The 21,603-nt window shown below is 40.3% G+C and overlaps 1 protein-coding gene across 7 annotated transcripts in view; it reads left to right on the top strand.

Moving 5' to 3' along the window:
* The window catches only part of tfec (transcription factor EC), a 38,107-nt gene extending 17,014 nt beyond the window's left edge, over window positions 1–21,093 (top strand). Inside the window, exons 1-8 of one of the 7 annotated variants that reach the window (XM_028393878.1) lie at window positions 10,934–11,087; window positions 14,521–14,760; window positions 15,444–15,545; window positions 17,281–17,401; window positions 18,225–18,281; window positions 18,392–18,467; window positions 19,379–19,526; window positions 20,087–21,093. In XM_028393878.1, the coding sequence (XP_028249679.1) occupies window positions 11,031–11,087; window positions 14,521–14,760; window positions 15,444–15,545; window positions 17,281–17,401; window positions 18,225–18,281; window positions 18,392–18,467; window positions 19,379–19,526; window positions 20,087–20,575 (1,290 nt within the window). In that variant the 5' untranslated portion in view covers window positions 10,934–11,030 and the 3' untranslated portion in view covers window positions 20,576–21,093. Of the gene's footprint in view, window positions 1–10,933; window positions 11,088–13,638; window positions 14,146–14,520; window positions 14,761–15,443; window positions 15,546–17,280; window positions 17,402–18,224; window positions 18,282–18,391; window positions 18,468–19,378; window positions 19,527–20,086 lie in introns of those variants that run through there. The other 6 variants (XM_028393868.1, XM_028393894.1, XM_028393843.1 and 3 more) reach the window with 6 other exon arrangements.
* The last annotated feature ends 510 nt before the right edge of the window (window positions 21,094–21,603 follow it).

The raw sequence follows: 21,603 nt of genomic DNA on the forward strand, positions 1-21,603 counted from the left end.
TAAAAGGGGGGGGGTACATATGTCAAATGACAATATTGCAGAGCACTGTGAAAATAATGCAGATGATCAGAACAAGCCTAGCATGGTTTATATGATGAACTGCATGAAATGTAGCTTAATCAAATCAATGGCAAATATGGCAGACTTCCAGTTATTTCAAATCGCATTTTCAAACAATACGCTCGTGTCATGTGCCTGTTTGAATGAGGTGGATAAAGACGGGCCTTGTTTAGGGCCGAGGCAACTTTGATGACTGTCAAAATAGAAGATATACAGGTTCTATTTAAGGCTGAATAATATGGACTTAAAATGGCTTCACACTTAATCAAATCAAAGAGTTGTATATAAATAACTCTGATTACACAACACAAACTGAATCAAAGCAAAAAACCATCACTGTTATTATTGCAAAAACATAAACACACATAAATGTGGGCTATTAAAAGCTGTATTGTAACACAAGAGGTAAAATAGAGGGTGTTTGTTAATTCAATTGTCATGACTTTGTTAGACACACACGCATCCTCATGGTGCTCTCTCTCTCTCTCGCTCACTCTGTTTTTTTAGTCCTTTATAATTGCAAAGGTTTCCCATACCTGGGTGAGCCACATCAAGTAATTAAGACCCTGAAATACTCCTTTTAAGTGAGTCTTTTAGTCTCTGGGCTGCCCAGTTGTGATGAAAAGGCCGGTGTCGTCTCACGTTAGCCTCGCACAGGCAGCCCTGTGCAGATCACCGGCATAACCAGAGATGGAAAGGGACATATGTAGAAGCAGAGAGGGATGGAGTGAAAAAGTACTTATAAATGAACAAAGTGAGCAGTTTACTGCAATATTTTATCATCATCGTCCTCTTGCAATGAACTGTATGTGTGGTGATGTGTTCAAGGATGTTCTGATCTATGAGCTCACGACCACATGACCCCAAAATGTTTTGTGTATCTTCACCAAGCCTTTCATAACATGCTGCATGATGTGTGACAAATAGTCGTCTAAAAGGTAGTAAAAAACATGCCAAAAGCATCCACAACCTCCAGCCAAACCCTTTAATCCCTAATGCCTCTGAGATGAAAGTGATCCGACGTGATTACCAATTACACAATTACAACAACTTTCCACGGACGTTTTTTGATTCGCTGATGGGATCTATCATCGGGAAAGCTTCACAGACAGAAAGAAGAAACAGACAGTGAAACACCATTCGTTTTACTTCAAGCATGAATTACCAGAGCATAAGTAGAATAAATGCAATGCATGGAACGGGGAGGGAGAGAGAGGAAGAGAGTGAGCAGAATTCAAAAAAAGAAGGAAAGAAAGAAAAGCTTTTCATTAAATTCCATTTCTGGATTCCAATTTAGCAAACTGAAAAGTTCGACTTCATTTGGATGTTTGACCTTCACCATAGAAATATGTAGCACCCTGCAGTTAAAAGTTTTGAAATAGTCAGCATATGCATATTCATTCAGAATAGAAATGAAATGAAATGTAAGAATTATTAACTATAACTGGGAGGATCTTTCATAGAGAGGTCATCATGGCATCGCTGTTATTGCAGTAGTACGGGTCAATATGCTGACTACATGCTAACTCAGCTTTCAGCAATGTTGCACTGCTACATTAGCTGCTTACCATGACTTCCTTTATTAGCCAGTGTCTTTAATTGCAACTTTAGGATTGAAACTGATAGTTTGAAGATGTTACCAATAAACATCTAAAAAAGTCATCCCTGAGAGTTCTTTGGAAAACCAAACCAACCACACCTTCAGTGTGGCAAGCTCCAAAAGACAAGCAGCTATTTACCAAACTCTGAAGTCTTGCAAACCATCAGTGTGGCTAGCTATGCAGTTAGCATGTCAGTAGTTGAGCCCCATAGCTGCTAGTAGTTTCTTTCTCAGGTCGAATTCTTTACATTCAGGTCTCATGTCCTAAGTTCTTGACGGTGGTTTGTTGAGGAGGAATAGCTGGCATGTGTGGTGCAGATGGTGCATGTGAAAGGTTGGCAGTGACACAAGCACACTTGGAACTGCCAGTGCCTAAATGATGGAGGAAAGAAATTGAACTCACGCACAACTAATTAGTCAATTTACCAAAGACTAGCAATTGGAAAGATGAGAGAGGACAGCTGGCGGAGCAGCAGGGACCAATAGGAGCTGGAATTCTATTACCAAAAAGGAAAAAAAAAGATTAGCATGCTGATTCAGGTTAGGTGAAGCCACATTTTTTTACGGTTTGCCTTTACTTTCTTCTAGTTTTAAAGAATTTATCACTATAATATCCAGCTGAAATGGAAATAAGTATAGGAAGTACAGTAGGATGTGATCTAAGTGAACATTGTGTCTGATCAGAGTTGCACGCTGCTTGCTCTTCCTTTTTATTCTCGGTCTTCCTATCTTGCTGGGAAGAGGAGCTCTGGCACTCCTCTCTCCGTCACAGCAGCTTACTGGTTCAAACGGCAAGAGCACAAAGACGGCCAGACAGAGCAAACAAACAGCTCTTTGTCCGCAGCACAAACCATATATTATTAGTTCGGCTAAGGTCAAAGTTGATTTAATTTTCTGCTTAGTTCTCATTAAACAGCTATTGCATTATTTAATTTCCCACAATCAAGTTAAGCAAAAGGGAGGGGGTGGGGGTTGGAGGAGGGGTGGCTAATCAATATATATCCACCAAAGGCTTTTCAACAGTGGACTGCAAATTTAGCCCACAAATGCACTTTATCTTGGTTAGGGACAGGATAGAATCTGCTTTTTTGATGTCACACTAGGCTTCAAACGTTGGAGGAAGTGTATTGAAATATTTTGGACCTTCCTGCAAGAGTCTTCTACCAAACCGTCATTAAGCATTTCGTTTATTTATGTAATATTCAAAGTTGTTTATTGTTTAGAAAGCAGTGATTTGAATTTACTTTGCTGAATATTGTGTTACACGTGACACTGGATGACAACTACCTAGCAGAAAATAGAAGACTCAGTTATCTTATTATTTGTTGACTTTGCCACTGTTTTTGAGTGTCTAACGTCATCATTGTGTCCTATACCATCAAATTCTCATCCCACAATGGTACAATAGTCATGTAATTCAAGCTAATATTGTCTACACCAGTCATGAAATTGTCCTGGTTTTTTTTTATACAAAGGTGAAACAGTGGGGGATTATGGGAAAGGAAGGAGGTGTTGGGTGGAATAAAACCCCAAAACAGAGGTTCTGGGTGTGCATCCCTGTGGCACCGTCACTTCATTAATGTCCATTTCAAATTCCACTTAGCATTAAAACACAACTGTTTATGTCATAATCACTGACATGCTGCAGACATGCAACACAATTCAATACAATAAAAACTGTTTACAAGCAATGCATTCAAAGTATTATGACTATTATGAAACCGCATTGGATATGCACATACAATGAAATGGATATTTTTATGGTTTACAGTACGACTGGCAAGTTTATGGACCAGCTGGTTAGGTTTAGGGAAGGGCAAGGATGAGGCAGACCTCTTCTAACATGACTGACACACTAACATAGGATGGCACAAACCTAGATGTGCACACCACTGATTTCAGTTTAAAATGTGGCAAGCTTGCTGATGATAAGGGAAACACAGGGCAAAAGCTGTCAATACTCCTCTGACTACATGCATAGGATGATTTTGGTTAGCAAGTGAACAGAAATGTCCAAGTTGAAGTAAGTTTTGGTAAGTTTACATGGTGCTAGCTGCAAAAAAACAAATAACACTATAACATTCATGTGGAGCATTTGGAGGCAGAGGTACACAGAGACTTCAGCCACTGTCACTGCTCAACATCCACATGCCACAGAGTACAGATTGCATCATTCAAAACGATGTAATCCAGTCTTGGTTTTCCCAGTCTATTATTTGTGATATCTTCAGACATTAGCAGTAATAGAAGTCTAATATTCCACTTACTTCTTACATCATGCTGTCTAATGTTTTTATATTGACTCAGAATACTACAGGCTAAATCTGATCAGTGTGTAATAGGTTAGCCAGGACTGAATTAAAAAGTTTGGAAAAAAGGGATCTTCATTTCTTTTTTCGTTTTTGCACTCTTCTCTTTGTTGAATCAATACTTTAACAAATAACTTTCTTTTTTAAAAAAAAAACAAAAAAAACAAAACACTCACCTATTGTGTGAAGCTTTTATTTTGGTGAGCCGGTAGCTGTCTGGCAATCAATCATGTGCAGAATTTTAATAAGACTTCATCTTCATAGTTGGAGCTTACCAAGGCTCTCTTCTTTTCACTGTCTGCCAAAGTGAGAGATTAAAGTTGTCTATAGTACGACTTTCTTACATCATTCAGAGAAACACCAACCTTTCCTGTTCTAGCTCACTGGGCAGTGAGGGTCAAGGATGAGATTCCCCTTTCAGAGTTACTACATAGCAGTTTACCCATAATCCTACTCTGCACTCCTCGGTTTCAAGCTGCTATTAAGGATAGACTCAATTACCCTTTTCTTTCTTTATTTTTCTTTGTTTACTTGTGAATCCATTTTATCTTTTGTTATATATCCACAGACAGTAGTGTTTAATATCTAAGAATAAACAGGGTGAAGGGTGGAGACTACAGCTCAGTGTAAGGGCTACATCTCCATCTTAGCAGCCCTAAAGCTCAGGCCTGTGACTGCACCTACCTGTCACTCAAAGTCTCGCATATCTTAATCAAATTTAAACATATGTGAACAGAAAATGTGTTGTTTTAAATTAATTTTAGACACTAAAATGGTTTAAATACTGTATAACATGTTTATATGCTCTCAATAGTCTTGTTTTGTTTCTGTACATGCCTGCCTGGGGCATGATGTCTTCACTATATTATATGTTATGGTTTAGCCAATCAGCAGTCTTTGATAGCCCCTAGTGTCACAGCAGACCAGGACACATGTTAACACACTCACTCAGTTTACTGCTGCACAGAGGGAACCACCAGCGTATCTTACAGTGGGTCATTCATGAGGATACCTAAGAAGAAGATAACCTTTATTAGTGCTTGTGTGGCTGTTTCTTTGTGACGCACGGTGCATGTGTGTGTGTGCCGTGCGTTTGGAAGGTCTACGACCTCTCAGGTGTTCCTGTGAACAGGCTCCTTTTCACTGCTCACATAGAGAATAATGTGCTCTAACTGATTTAGAAGCAAAAATCGTATTATTCCATTTTGACTAATTACATCTGCTTGTACTGATGGAAGGGACAGGCTGCACTGCATCTGCGGCTTTTCTCCTCCCTCAGCTTTCTAAAGTGCTTCAGTCAACTGAAAATGTTAACATAATATTCTTTTTTGTAAATTAGGGGCTTAATGAGGCAGTAATGAAGTAGAAATACTGTATGTGTGCATCGCTGTTTAGCATCCTAGCTCACCTCAGGTTAAACTTCAAGGGTATCATAATTTGAGCAACCTGTAATCACATTAACGTGTTTCCTCATTAATAACACACTCTTCTATTCTGTACTGTACATTCCTGACCAAAGCAGATTTGATGTACTATTTGACCCCTTATGCCTCTGCAGTCACACATATACATATATACGTATGTATATGTTAGGCGGAAACTCATTGTTATCTAAGCCACAAATTCCATTTGTCTCTGTCAAGCAGAAACAACTTAAAACATTAAAGCTTAGCTGCTCCATCAGCTGCTGATCATGATGTCACTTCCTCCTTTTTTAGTCAACAACAACAAAACTACTTTTAATTTTTAGGTCCATGTCCCATCCACAACCACTAACACAGAGGAGGCTGGGCCTCTGAGCTATAATGCAAATGCTTTGGCCTCACTTTTTGTCATCCATATTTATATACAGTCTGTGATGAAGCGGCGCAGCGTGAGATGTTATGTCTACACTTTTAAAGAACTATCATGTCCTCCATCTTTATATATAGTGTATGATCTGAACACATCAGGGTTAGTTTTTGCAAATGATGATGCAATTTAACGCTAATGCACTAATGCAATTTTAACACTAGAAGAATAAGTCCATGCATCAAGCAGGCCTCTGAGGACCTGTGCAGGCTTTTGGCCAACATGGACAGAGACATTAAAGAAAGAGAAGATGTCCACCTCCAAAGGCAGAGGGAGCAGAGTTCACGCAGAGGCAGATGGCAATTTGAAAAGATAAGCGAGATAAATCAGAAATACTTTTAGTCAAAAAAATTATTGACTGACAGAATGCCGTCACTTTAAAAGATTGATGAATGTAGCAAAGTTTGAAAGTCACCTAGGTGCAGATTGCCTGGTTTTCTGGGACGTAATGACATCAAACATGACAGAAAACACACTCTAAGCTGCAGATAAAGGTTTTTTAACCAGGACTCTCATTGGTCTATACAGCTGGAACTGCGTAGCTTGAACCCTGACAAGAAAAAGTCAATATTTAACTAGTGTTTAGATAAAGAAATTTTTTTTTGCCTACATTCAGGTCAGGTAATTTTACAGTTAGGTGTCTTTACTGTAAGTATGAATTTTAATTATTTTTACAGCACTGCTGAAGCAAACAATTTTCATAGATTCAATATTTCATCAAGGTAACAAGCACACACACACACACACACTTAATCCAGTTAAAATAGCTGTAATATTTAATTCATATGAGAATCATTAAAAGTGCAGTGGTGCTGTGTCCATTATGCATTCCTTTTCTAGCAGGATAAAACAGTCCTCAGATGTGGGAGCTGCACTTTGAAGTGTTGTCTCAGAAGCAGGCCAACTCTTACAGGAAGTCCCTGATGTTTAAAACATGCCATGCATAGGGGTGGAGGGGGGACTAACAAAGGTGAACATTTGTGGCTTGCCCCAAGATAATGCCAAATAAAAAAATTGTCCAGTGAGGAATTTGGCTAGATCTGATAGAATGTACTGTACACAGAGCAGACATCAAATAAACAAAAAAGTAGACAAATATACACATGGGTAATGGTGGAGACACAAGAGATTGCAAAGCACATAGACTGTATATAAAGATGGATGGTTCTGCCTCTTCCTGTTGTAAAATGTGGCCAAAATATCTCACTTACAGGCGCTGTCGCTGGTCCTACCCACAGCCCTTGATATTCTGATCCTGATTTGGTTATATCAGGGGCTCTGGTCCTACATTTTTCCTGCTGTCATGTGTGTAGCTATGTTGGTTGGCAGCATCAAAACACATGAGAGATAGCAAGTGTGAGACAGTTGTTAAAATCTTAGATTCCCCAGCAATGTCAAAAGGGTCATTCTACTTTGCAATTTGTAAAATTTTCATCAAGGCTAAGAGTTTTTTTTAGAAATCCTCTTTATAAAAGACATGTTAAACCTTCAGAAAAAAAGTGTTTTCCCACCTCAGGCATATAATCCTTATTAATATTATCCTTTTAATTCAGACCTGGGGGTCATTCTTGCACCACTCCGTCACAGACAATTTGTGTACAATTTGACTTGTAATACATTAAATAGTTGTTTTAAATCAAATGCTTTCCTATAAGCAAACTGTCCTTTTTAGGATACTAATAAGGATACTAATAAGTTTAGTCTTGTTATTTAATTATTATTTATTCATTTTAAGAGTTTTAGTCTTGAAATATGATTTTGACATGACCAGAGCTTCAGTTTCTAAACAAAAAACACTATTTCGCTATATATTATCAAATGAACATTGCATTTATTTGAACAGTCCAACACGTGAGAGCATTAGGACACATTCATTTATAGAGCATTTCACTCTCCTCTCACATTTTTTTAAAGAAAATTACACTGTGACGGAGTGGTAACACACGTGACGGGGGGGCAACTCATGTGACGGGGTGGATTTCTTATGGGTATCAATGTGGAAATAATCATAAAAACATTCAAATTCATGTATCTATGTTATTTTGATTAAAATAATCTACTCGAATAACCATTACAATTAAATTAAACAATTAAAACAGAGAAATGTAGGCCATTTAAAATTGAAAAATGTATTGCACTATTAATTGTCACGACCTGGTGTTTATTTATGGTTTAGTTTTCCATGTTTTGGGTTTTTAGTTTAATCTGTGTTTAGTTATTGTTATCTTCCTGCTGTTCTAGTGTTTTGTTTAGTTCTTGTGCTTCCTGTTTTACTTTGATAGTCCTGACCCCCTGTGCATTGTCTGGAGTTTTGCTTCCTGTGGTTTCCCTCCTTGTGTGATCACCTGCCCTGTCCTAATGTGTGCCACCTGTGCCTCGTTGTCTTCCCTGGTCCCTTTGTATATAGTCTGTGTCTTCCCCTTTGTCTTTGCTAGTTTGCCTCGTCTGGTGTAGGGTTTGTTTCGTTCCATGTTTCGTTCCAAAACACAGGAAGTAAAACTCCAGACAATGCACAGGGGGTCAGGACTATCAAAGTAAAACAAGAAGCACAAGACACAACTAAACAACACACTAGAACAACAGGAAAATAACAATAACGAAACACAGATTAAACTAAAAACCCACAACAAGGAAAACTAAACCATAAATAAACACCAGGTCGTGACATTAACAGTGTCTGAAACTCTGATAAAAAAATTATGGTAATTGATAAAATAGCAAGAATAAAAATGTGATGCCATGATGGAGACATCTCTATCTGCAAATATTTTATTATTATCATTATTCTGTAGTGAGTTATTGAGAGATTCAGGTATTGTGTGAATAAGTGACTGACTGACTAAATGTGTGAGCGAAAGACTCAGTGAGTGAATGAGTGAGACAATAAAATGAATTGATGAATTGGTGTTGTTGATTGAGTGAGTTTGTGAAAAGCTAGTGAGTGAATGGATGAGAGAGAGAAGAACAAAACAGATAAGTTAAGAAAAGTGATTATATTACATTAAAAACACTAATAATATATGCCATTGATATTTCCTATTCATGGCATATTAACCTACAGGTTGTGGGCTCCAATTAACTAGTTTTCTAGTTTAGATTGCATGTAATACCACCCCGTCACAGTAAAAAATGTGACAGGGTGGTAAATTTCAATCTAAAATGGCTGCAGTTCACCATGTGGTCAGCTAGCTAACTTAGCATATGTACTTTTCAACTTGAAATATGATCTTCTTTTCATTAATACTGGAAAGTTTTCCCTATCAATTCCACGTGGTGGTGGTGGTGATGAGGTTAAGCTCGACGGACCCCGTCTAAAATACAAAAGCAACAAATAATCAACAAAAAATGAGGTGGGAACTTGCCTGCTTTTGAATTTTGCTGGTCCAAAGGCTTAAGTGATGTCACCTCTTTTTTTAAAATGTCATTTAAAGGAACAGTACATTTTTTATAGACAGACAGGGAATGAGTGACAGGGTGGTAAGACAAACTAAGGGATGCACAAAAATCCTAACATTTTTTATAAAATTAATGCTTTTATTAAGAATTTATATCATTTATAGTATCAGGGACATGTATTTAATTCTGAAAATGACAAATGTTTTATTTATTTTTTGTTGTTTTTGTTGAAATGTTGGATGCAAAGTCTATGTTGGCCATTGCGGACATGGCAAAAATGCCACTATGAATTAAAAAATGATTAAAAATTATATCTTATTGTTTTGAAATAGCATTAATTCATATATTGTGTGATTAAGGAGACTTTAATTAACAAATATAAACTGTAGAACATGCAGATTGATATATTTTTATAACTTTTACATTGCATCAAATGTTGAGGACTCAAATGGCACCCGTTTGGTAGAATGACCCAAAAGCAAATCTGCACAGTGTCACAGCGTCGAGCACTGTGTGTCGCTTCTGTGTTGCTTGGCTGCTAGTCATTTAGCTAATTACATACAAACAAATAAAACAGAGTATGTAACAGACATCAGTAAAAACAACTAGCTAATGATCCATAAACCATCTATAGGAAACACTTATTTGAGGAGTAATTACTATACATTGTGTAGTGCCACTGAGACTGCCCTTCCTCAGCTGATTAGCAGCATATCATTTATGCCATTAATACCAATACTTGGAAAGCTGTAGCATTACACATAAATTATATCCAAAGTGGCGTGCTATTTAATGCCATAATAACAGACGAGACAACAAGACCACCTTCGAATAGCAGAGCAGCGTGAATAATGCTCAATCGTCTTACTATACATACGATATCAGGACTGTGTAATGAAATCATTCAGTATGGAGACATGCGGGACAAACTGCACTTTAATGCCAAGAGGAGACATCTTCTTTAAAAAACATAATCTGTCATAATCGGCTCAATTTAACTGAATCATTGTGATTAAATTTAACTTTATTACATTCAATGTCCTAAATTATTAATTCTGCCATGTTTATTGCAGTGTATTGAAAGATACAAAGCTCCCAGCTGCTGTTTGCAATGGTTCTCTAATTTAAATATGCAGTCAGTTACATGACAGGACAAAGAGATCATCAGTAATCTGCACTAGTGAGTAAAAATTTGACCAAAAATAATAACGTTTTTAGGACAATAGGGAGGACATTAGAGTTCTGCTGTGTCTGGGAGTTCTCTGAGCTGCCCTGTGCTGCCCTTTCTGTTGACTGGGACATACAGTAGAAGTTTGTACCTGCATGTGTGATGCATTTAGCACACTTTTGCAGAGATCTCTGTGCTGAAATTGTGAGTGGTGTGGACTGGAGGCCTTCCAGGGGAAGAGTGGGTGTCATGAAGATAACCTCGGAGAATGTGCTGAGCTGGGCTGGATGTTCTGCAGGCAGGAAAAGTGTAGCGATCCACAGGCAGGAACTCACATTCTGTCAACTTATTGCACACACACACACTTGCTGCCATTTGTATTTCTGCCTCTGTCAGGCCTTTTCTTGACCAAAAAACACACACGCACTAACACACAGGAAACAGCCCGTGCAGGTCCCTAAATAAGCTGATGTGTCATGCCTTCCTTTCTGATATTTCTGCAAAAGCTCAGGCTGCGGTGCCTCTCTTTTTCTTCCTCTTCTCCCCCCTGTCTATGCCGCGAGACACAACTGTAGCTGTGACAGCTGTTCTTCTTCTGTAAGAATTTGCTCCTGCGGTGGGGGACGTTGTCACTCTTGGGAGAGCCATGAGCCGTTGTTGTGTGGTTAAAGTGATCACCTTGACAGAGATCCAGCTTCTACAGGTAGGGGCGAGGGGGGAGGAGTGGGAGGTAATGCCTTATCTACAGGCCAGGGAAAATTCGGTACATATAGTGGTGTGTTTGTGTGCGTGTTTGCATGCAAGACAGATTGCTTGCCCTTTTATAAAAGACATGCACTTACAACAAGAATAACTTAGTAGCCACCGTGGAATGCAAATTTTGTGATCAGTGATCGCTATCCCGGTCTTATCTTCCCACATGTTTCACAATCTAGTGTGGTTACAGCCATTTACTGTTTAGCAGGCTCAGCAAAAAAAAACCCAAAGAAACTACAGAAAGCATGACTTTTTGTTCCACTTTCATCTTATCTCTATAGATCAAACAAAGAGAGATCATTTAACATCGCTGCTCTGCATTCCATAACTGTGTCCACATGCTGAACAGCGCAGCGTTTTGCAGAAATGAATCCAAACCTCCTACAAGGTTTTGTCCATAATTTGTACAGCTACACCTAATGTCACCCTCACCCAGTGTTTCATAAGTTGATAGAATTTTTCTGAAGTGAAAGGAGAACTTGGGCAAGACTGAAACTGAGTTAGGCAACAGATTTGGAAGAGAAACCGGTGCTAAAATGGTGCTGTGAGTGCTGGAAAAAACAGCTTTTAACTGCAAGGTGAATGAAACATTGGGAATATAGAGAACGTCATGTAATGCAGTATATGGGGATAGTGTCAGATGCATTGCTGTGTTAAGCTGCAGTTATGTGCATGCATGTGATTGGATTTCATAGAAGACAAATAAGTACTTGTTGGATTTGAGCAACCTGCTGCACTCATGTGTAAGTACTCAAAATTTGAGATTTATGATATGACTAAAATAAATGTTAAAGGTTGGTCAAACATTTAGTTATATATAGTATATAGAAAATCCATTTAGCCGTTTGCTATAGGTTTGCATGTCAGGTATAACTGTGCAAATGTGTGTAAATAGTAAGTGAACCTGTGACCTCTGCTCTACCAGTATTCTCAAACACTGCCTTGATTGTTGTAGCAGGTGTGGCAGCCATATTGGGGAGGGAAAAAAACTGAAAACTGAATAGTCACAACAATCCCAAACTTGAGCCTTGATTGATTAGATTCTTATCTCATTCCTGTCCCATGTGTATGGCGGGCACTGATAATTTTTCAGCATGTCCACTTCACACATGCACAGGCCTGCCATTGTGGAGGTTGGCCTTGGTGACTGAAGCGCCATTACCTCTCAAATCTAATCAGATTCCCTTAAGTGGATAACAAGCGTGTCTCCGGCATTTACAGTAGTGAGAAAGCTGAAGTGAAACCAGGACAATCTGCCATCACACAAAGCAGATGTGGTGTGTAGCAGTCCTGGCATCTCCTCCCGCTATCCGTAGTGGAAAAAAATGTTGATTGGCTAAACAACTGGCATCTTGTTTGGCCGGGGGAGAAGTCAGATAAGAGCTCTCAGTCACCGCTGACAAGATGAGCATTGTGACGAGGCTGTTCTTAGTTATAGACGACTGAGTGTTGAATAAGGCCAGCGAGTCCGGCTGACAGGGGGAATTTAATGGCAATGTCAAGTTGCTAAACGTTGCTGTGGTTTAGCAGCGTTAACATTTAATACCTCTTCTGGTAGCTTACTTAGTAACTTTTTAGTATCTTTAGGATACGTGTTGAGCTCTTTTATAAACTTCCTCAAAAACGTGCACAGCTTTAAACCATCTCATCCACAAATTCTGTCTGTGTTAAAGCGATGGGGACAGAAAAATGCAAACACTACTCTGTTGTATGTGTGTAGCCACAACCTTCTCGACTGCTATGTTTATTAGCATTTTTACATACTACCTGCAGTTTCTGTGAGCTTTTTCTGGAGGTAAATTCATGACATTGGATGTAAATAAATCAGAAAGGGAGACTACTATCAAAAGAACTCTGCATATGCATATTAATTTTACTGTTAAAAGTCCTGCAGTAGTGACTGTTAATTAGTTTTAAACATTTGCCTTTCACTGTTTTCCTGACACATGACTGTGTACCTTGTTTATAATGTCTCTTTAAATGTGTCACCTTGAATATGGGAACAGATAAATCTATATTTTTTTTAATGTCACATTTTTCCAGTCAATTAAGTAATATTTCACAAACAACTCCTACTACAAGAGTTTTTTTTCTGGTTACAATTGATTAGCTTTGGTCAGTCATGGAAAAAAGTTCAGTGATAAGAAAAACTTCAGAGCAGCCAGTTTCATTTTAACCCATTAAACAGGACATAAATAAAGTCTGAGGCAAACTACTGAGAGGACTAACATTGTAAAATCATCGCTAACATTTCATATTTTATAGTCAAGTTGTCCCAAAAATACTCTGCCGGCCATAAACAAATAAAGCAACAATGAGCTTCTTTGTGAGCACAAGACAAGAAAGCATTTTTAGGTGATATGTTCCCTCTGAAAATAGCCCTCAACTAACAGTAAAGGACCTCAAAATAACTTTACTGCAGTTATCATATGAGATAATGTTAATCCATCTACACTGAAATCAGTGAATGAATGAAAAGACGTGGTTAAAAATGGCATTAGAAGAGTTATTTAAAACCCTCTTTGGGGAACAAGGGTCAATTGTGCTGCTACAACCCCTGGAGCAGGCTGCAGAGAACTTTAAGGAGATGACCACTGATTGGTCAGCCAAAGAGAAAAAGGGCGGTCCAAATGAATTAGTGATAAACACTAAAGGCAGATATCCTGCAGTGATGAAACCCTGGATGATCTGACAGTCCAGTGTTTGAAGTGATTATCATGCTATGCAACATAAAGGCTTACGCCCAGCTTTGGGTCTAATTAGTTCACTTAGGGCCCTTTATAAGGCCCTGGTAGGGGGACTAGAGGGGACAGACACTCACTGAGCAGTCAGCAGATCAACAGGATAGCAGAAGCAGCAGAGCAGCAGCAGCAGGAGCAGACTTGGATTCCTAAAGTTGACCTGCTGCAACAACAATTTGAAGATTACCTACTTTTTTTCTGAGAATGCCACACTTAAGTGACTGCAGTTACTACACAATGCGGGATGCAACCAGAGCTTCAAATGTAAGAAAGAAAAAGTTTGTTTCTAAAATGGATTTGTAATGCTTTCATGACAGCACTTATATTAGGCAGGGTTGGTAGAAGGGATCAAAACTTATCTTCAACCAGGAAAAACTTTTTTTAATTTTATTTTTATTTTTATTATATTATTTTTTTGTAATTACTGACAAAGAAATTCTCGTAAAGGCCCCCAAAAATGAGTCATATGCTGAGGATAAGTGACTAACAAGGGAAAAATTATATCAGGGTATGAAACAATATTTTCGTAAAGCTAACAGCTGCTTTTGTGAACTCTGAGTCAGCGTGTGTTTTGACTATGACAAACATTCTCCCATCTCCCTATTCCACCAACATGATCTTACCCTATATTTCCTACAGGTACAGAGCCACCTGGAGAACTCCAAGTTCCACCTCCACCAGAGCCAGACTCAGCCTGTGAAGCAGTACCTGACGCTGGGCTCAAAGCTGGCCTCCTCTGCCGTGCCACATCCGCATACCCCGGGCCAGCCGCCGGCCACGGTGCCGATCATGAGGAACGGACACATGCCCTCCGTCAGCGACAGCAGCAACCCTAACAGCCCCGTCACCCTGCTCACCATGGCCAACCACGACGGCGAGGTGAGTGAGAGACGACGCCGTGAATATATGGAACTGAAATTGTCTGGTGCTGACGGGAAAACAGTGAAATTGCAACAACCACAGACTCAAAAAAGTGTGGTGTCATAATTTTTTTGGGAGGTTTCATAACATCCTTTCCCATCAACACTCCACATTCCTGTTAGTTTACTTCTTCTCCTGTGTTGATTATTCTGAGATTTATTGTAAATCCTTTCAAATTAGAGTGATAGATCATGGCTGACACTCTGTTGGGATGAGTAGCTAACACACTTAACAGAAGCTACATTTATGCCTGAGTTTGGATCTTAATGCAGAGAGCGGCTCCCACTAATCATCCAAACAAAGTGATGCCATTATTGATCTCCCTTTCTCTCTCTCTGATGTGCTCATCAATAACTTCAGACATGCAGTCTCTGATGAGAGAACCCTTTCAAAAAGGAGGAAACTAGTTTGGTAACAGATTTTTCCCGCCATCGCTGCTAACAGAACATGGCGGTTCGGACCTGTTATTGGATTAGTCTCTCAAAGGCTCCTCCCCCCCCCCCCTCATTTTTTCACTCCCCCATTTCTATTTTTAATAGTTTTGAATGTTGAGATTTCAAAAGCCTTGGACAGTTTTGACATCCTGGTACAAACATCATCAGTCTGTCCATGAGTACACTGAAACCACTGTTTTCTTTTAGTTTCCAATGGATGAAGTTATTGATGACCTAATTAGTCTTGAATCCGGCTTCAATGATGGAGGCCTGGATTGCATGGAGCCTAACATCATAATGCAAAACAATGTAAGTATAAATCACATTAACTCTTTGCTCTAACAAGCAAACACTGTTCAGGCTTTTTTTTCCTATTGATTACTTTTCCTGGCTAATGACTTCTCTTCTTTTAAAAGGCAGCCAAGACATTTAGGAGCAGGGTTGACTTGCTTGGGAAAACAGGGACCTGACTTAGTCCGAGGTCAGCTTAAGTCTAGAGATGAGTCAAAGTTCACTTGAGCTTTTGTCAAATTAACAAAGCAGATTATGGGAATTCACATATAGCTACACCTTAAGCTAACACAGAGGGAGTTTGTGTGTTGGAATCTAAGATCTCTTCAGACTGGGGACAGTCAATCCAATCTGGATTGCTTTTAAGCCAGATATGTTCAGACCTACCGGTATTTTAAAATCTGGCCGAGGGGTCCAAGAGGTGGATCTAGCAGATTTGCGCTGTTCAGATTGAGAAAAAATCAATCTGGCTAGAGTGGGATACGACCTGAATCCCGCTCGGACTGATTACACATGTCTGAACAGGGACTTAATCAGACAGAAAACACAGACAGATACTGTGACACAGAAGGAGGAGGAGGAGTGGGAGAGCTGGTGTAATGTAGATAGAAGTCAGAGATTTTGTTGGAGAGAGTTACTGAGCCATCGGATTGGGCTAATGCATATACTCCCTGTGGGCTTGTTCAGAAATGATACCATGCTTAAATGGATCAATTCATCCTAATTAGTCATACAGTACAATGCATCACATCGTTTCGCCGTGTCAACACACTCAGGAACACAGACAGGAGAGGGATTGAAGTGATTACAATAGTGATCATTGGGGAATTGTTGCAATTTTTCATTTTGATTTGTCCCCTCCTCCTCCTCATTTTCACCCATCTTAAAAATGGTGAAAAAAAATATATACACACACAAACCAACTACTGATACTTCTTCCCAGCCCATCTCTCTACTTGACATGCAGTCTTGCCACATTCACCAGTCTAGTAGTTACATTTGACACACATGTCATGGATAAAATTGGCCGTGCGCATCGTGGAATCCGTGGTGGCTTCTGTAGTATTTTCCCATAAATACACAAATGCGAATTAGACACACATGTGTGTCAGCACGCTATATCTTGACACCCCCCCCCCCCCCCCGTGCGCTCCGTGAAAAGCCGTTATTATTGCACAAGTGGTGCATGCTTTCCCAGACAAGAAGAGACCCGTAGGAAAACAGTTTTGCCTCTGTTCAAGCAGTTGACCTAGCTAGCCTTTTCATCTAATGGGATGCTATTTTCAACACAGAGCGCATCAGTGTTGGGAGCACTTTCAACTAAAAATGGTGCCATTAACACCCCCCTCAACACCCCCACCCCTCCCTCAGAGAGCAGCGAGCACAGAGGTCAGGGTCAGGCATTATCTGACCAGGTTACAGTTACATTTTTGTTAAGTTGTTTTTACTCTTTGTCATGCAAGCAGTCATGAACGTGGCCCACAGTGCAGGGTGTGTGTCCCACTGTGCTGTGGCTATGATGATGCAGGGGGACAACCAGAGCCAGACCACCCCCTGGGGCCTGATGACAACCTCCTCTGATCACTCCACTCGCCTCTTTGTCAACACTAAACAAAGCCACACAGCAGCTTAAAAAACTGTTTGTTTTGTGTGCTTTTGTTTAAGGGTGAAAGGAGTGTGAAATGCAAATGTGCTTCCTTTTAACCTTTCTCCTTCTCTCTCTCTCTCTCTCTCTCTCTCCCTCCTTCCCCAGGTGTCCCTCAGTAGCAGCATGCTGGACGTCTATGGGGGTGAACAAGGTATGAACGCCCCTAATGGTGGAATGAGTCCCACATCTAACCCTACAAAGCTCACTGTAAAAAGAGAATACACAGGTATGAACTCATACCATAGTATTGACCAAACCACTAGCCAATTTAACTGATCCAATTTGTCGCATTGATGTAAAATAATCACAACGGGGTCTCTTTGTTAGAAGGCGTTATTTTAGGGTCGAGGAACAGAGTACCTGTGTTAGCTAAAAAAAGCAAACTGGTTTTGCTCAAATCTAATGTGTCAGGCAAACAAAGTGTGCGCTTATTTGTGTCCAGCGTTTGATAAACACTTGCTCGTCACTGATTTTCTTGGACTTTTTATTTAAATCACAGTGCAGGAAAAAAAAAAATTCTAATTGGTTTAGGAAATAGAAAGGATGCCTGAAGACTTCTTCACTCTCAATGGGCAAAATAAGTAAATTGGCATGGGCTGTTACACAGAGTTTCAATTGTCCTGATTGAATCAACAGAGACAAATTGGGGAATCCAATATCAGGTCCCTAATTATGTAATTTGGAAGAATGTGAATACAAATATGGACAGCACTGGCATTTTTGTCCCTCTCCAGGACTGAATTTGCTAAACTGTCTTAATTACAGTTTAAAAGTGGCCACTTTTTTTTACAATGAGCTTCAGACATGCTTGGGGGGATAATCTGGGTTCTGTGTGTTTGTGTGTGTGTTTGTGTGTGTGTAAGGAGGTCAAACTTTCACATTCTGACCCCAGCGCTGAACTCCCTCACAAAACAACTGACTGTGTGTCTCCTTGTCTGGAGCGTCTGTGGTGTTCTGTGTTCGTTGTCGTTCAGCTTCTAAATCAGTGTGCGTTGCTAATCCGTTCGTTCTCCCCCTCCCCTCCCCTCTCTGATTTATTTTTCTAACAGAACACGACACAAGGGTGATGGCCAAAGAGAGGCAGAAAAAAGACAACCATAATTTGAGTAAGTGCCTCCCCCCGCTGCCTTTCAACTCCTGCTCAGTTTATCAATGAGTTATGGTTGGCCTTTAAGCGCCTGACAAGTGCTCTAATCATGTCTTTTCTTCTGCACAGTTGAAAGAAGACGAAGATACAACATCAACTACAGGATTAAGGAGCTGGGGACGCTCATACCAAAGTCGAATGACCCGTAAGTCGCTAAATAAACTATATTTACTGTGCAACGCCACTGCTTTTACTTCACTTCATGCTACTGCAAGAACTCGTACAGCACGGGGAATTAAATTCACAGCACAAAGACGCTCTAAACGTTGTTCATTGAATTCAAATGAGTCATTTTTCAAGGGTGCACTTGAACTTCCATTGTAGTCGATGCTCTAAGAGCTGTACATCCCCTCCTCGTTGGGTCCCCGGCAGTTCAGCTCAAAGCATGAGTGATGAGGGGGGAAAAGGGTCAAATGCAAAGGAGCAGGCCACGCCATTTGAATCAAAGTTTGAAGCACAATTGGAACACGGAGATGGAACTGAATTGAAATCCGACGGCCATCTTTCGTGGTTGAACTTTGCCTCAAATTTAAATGGGAGGTTGGCGTTGTCGTTGTGCCATTAACACAGGATAAAAAGAGATTATTAGCGCTGATCAGACCGACGTCTCACTCCTGTGGAAAAGGACAATTTTACTACAGCTCCTCCTGTTCTTTTTTTTTTAAAGTAATAATATCTGCAAAGGAATGACTTGCACTCTAGCACCTTAAGTCCAGCGCTCCCATTTTTCTCCTTGCCTTCCTACTTAGCTCATTTCTCCCTCACCTATTTTTACTTGAGGATTAATTTTACCGAACAAGGAGGTACAAGAATGGACTTTCCACATAGCTACTTAACTATTCTATTAAAATTCACATTCAGTGTCCCCATGTAATGTCCAAAGGATGAATAATTGCCCCATGTAAATCTGCGTTTCTTATTCATATCATAAAAGAAGGAGTAAAACCTCTGTTAAAACTTTTCCCCCTGTTTTTTTTTTTATTGCGAAGGATATTCTGCCGATATCTGAGATTTTTTGTATAAAAAGGTTATCTTTAACATTCCTCCTCTCTGCAGTGACATGCGGTGGAACAAAGGCACCATCCTGAAGGCCTCGGTGGAGTACATAAGGTGGCTGCAGAAGGAGCAGCAGCACGCTCGGGAGCTGGAGAGCCGACAGAAGAAGCTGGAGCAGGCGAACAGGAGGCTGCTGCTGAGGATCCAGGTAATAAAACAAAAACAAAAACAACATGCTAACGTGTTAGCAGCCACTCCTTCATCATCTCTGGGTATTTCACACTACCTTTAAAAACTGAACAGTAAAATCCCAAGCTTAATGCCACACTCCCTTCCCCCACCGCCAGTATTGTTTACAAGAGGTCCTTCCACCTCACAGAGGTCAGAGCTAATTACCTGATGAATAAAGACAATGACGTCAGCTCTTTCAGAGGGGAACAAAGCAGGCTGAAAAAAGATGAAGAGATTCTCAGTGACACACACACACACCTGCACGTAGTTTACCTCAGTGACAGTGACTGTAATCACCTTAAAAGATGACAAAACTATCCAGGAAACAATGACGACAGGAGGACGGCTAACAGGGCTTGGTGATGACCCTGATAAGTACTGATTTATATGGTTATGATGAGAGTGTGTGTGGGAGAACATATGCTTGACACCACCCATCTCAAGCTAACCTCAGTAATGTGGAGGAGAGGTGATGAAACCGAGGACATTTTCTCAGCACATAAGATAACTCATGGGTTCTTTCTCTTTGTTTCCCAGGAGCTTGAGATCCAAGCACGAGCACATGGACTCCCAAACATGGCGACTGCCCTGGGAACAGTGGAACTATCCTCCCACCTCCTCAAACAGCAGCAGCAGCAACAGCAGCAACAGCAGCAGCAGCAGCAATCACCTCCACAGGCCCAGCAACCGCAGCAGCCGCCCCTCTACCAAGAGGACCCCAACAGTGACTACCTCCAGAGGATAGCCGTGGTGACCGGCGTGCCCTCCATCGCCACCATCAGTGGACCACAGGACCACATCGCCGGTGCCGACGCCTGCACCACATTCTCCGACCCACTGTCCCACTTCACAGACTTTTTCACTGCCACTCTCAAGGAGGAGCACCAGCTAGACGAGATCCTGATGGACGACCCGCTGTCGCCATTCGGTACCGACCCACTGCTCTCTGCTGGGTCGCCCGGAGCCGCATCCAAGGACAGCAGTCGCAGGAGCAGCTTCAGCTCCGGCGAGGGCGATGACCTATAAGGGCGCCCTCTTGTTATCACTTTTGTGACAATCCCCAAGTGGTAAAGGGCATACGCAGAGCCTTTAAATGACTGACTCACAGCTCTGGGCGTACATACAAGACCACTTCCAGGGTTGTAACCAATTTACACAACACCTGCCAGTGCCACCTGTGTATAAAGTGTGTAGTTATTGTCCATCAGTATCACAACCACCAACTGCTGTTTTTTATACTACTGACAATTATTATATTTCTCTGCCTCCCCAGACAGAGCAGAACCAGACTTGTAAGAAAAAGGGAGACATTTATCTGTACATAATGTAAATGACTACTGTTTTATAAAGCAAACACTGTAACAAAAATAATCACTAAAAACTGAAAAATATTCTACTTTATGCAGACATTTGCATGGTATGACGTGCCTTTTGACCGTTCTGTACTCACCTCAATGCCTAACATTGTCTGTGTCTGTGTGTTTAAATGTTTTTGTATTTATATATGTTTTAATCCATGTATTCATAAAAAAGGATATATATTATTATCTAACATGTTACCTTTTTTATTCTTAGAAAGGGGTGGGAAAACTATAATAAACCCCTGTTTTTGATATCACTTATTTCCTATTTTATTCATGCATTCATACACAAAATATAATGGTGATTGATTGTCTGTGTCCTCCACCTGATGCATCCATCATTTTCAAATTCAGTCAAATTACATCATATTTCCAGCAAAAATAACATGTTTCCCCTCTAATAGAACCTCAGACGCATGAGGTTTCACAGATTAAGGTTGACAATGTGTCCGATTGGCAATGAGTGGCAGAAATGAATGAGAGAGAGAGAGAGGAGGGGAATTGGATAATAAAGACAAGGAGAGAAGGAGTAATAATTCTGATGAGCCTTATGTGAGCTGATGAGCCCTCGAGGATGAATAATAGTTGAGGGATAAGTTGCTGTGAAGGAAAGTTTCCTTTGTGGTAAGCAGAAGAAGGTGCATTCCTATATTTATACATCTCATTCATCAACATGCAGTTTTCTAATGATGT

This window comes from Parambassis ranga, chromosome 2 (genome assembly GCF_900634625.1).
Source record: "Parambassis ranga chromosome 2, fParRan2.1, whole genome shotgun sequence".
Taxonomy (NCBI): Eukaryota; Metazoa; Chordata; class Actinopteri; family Ambassidae; genus Parambassis; species Parambassis ranga.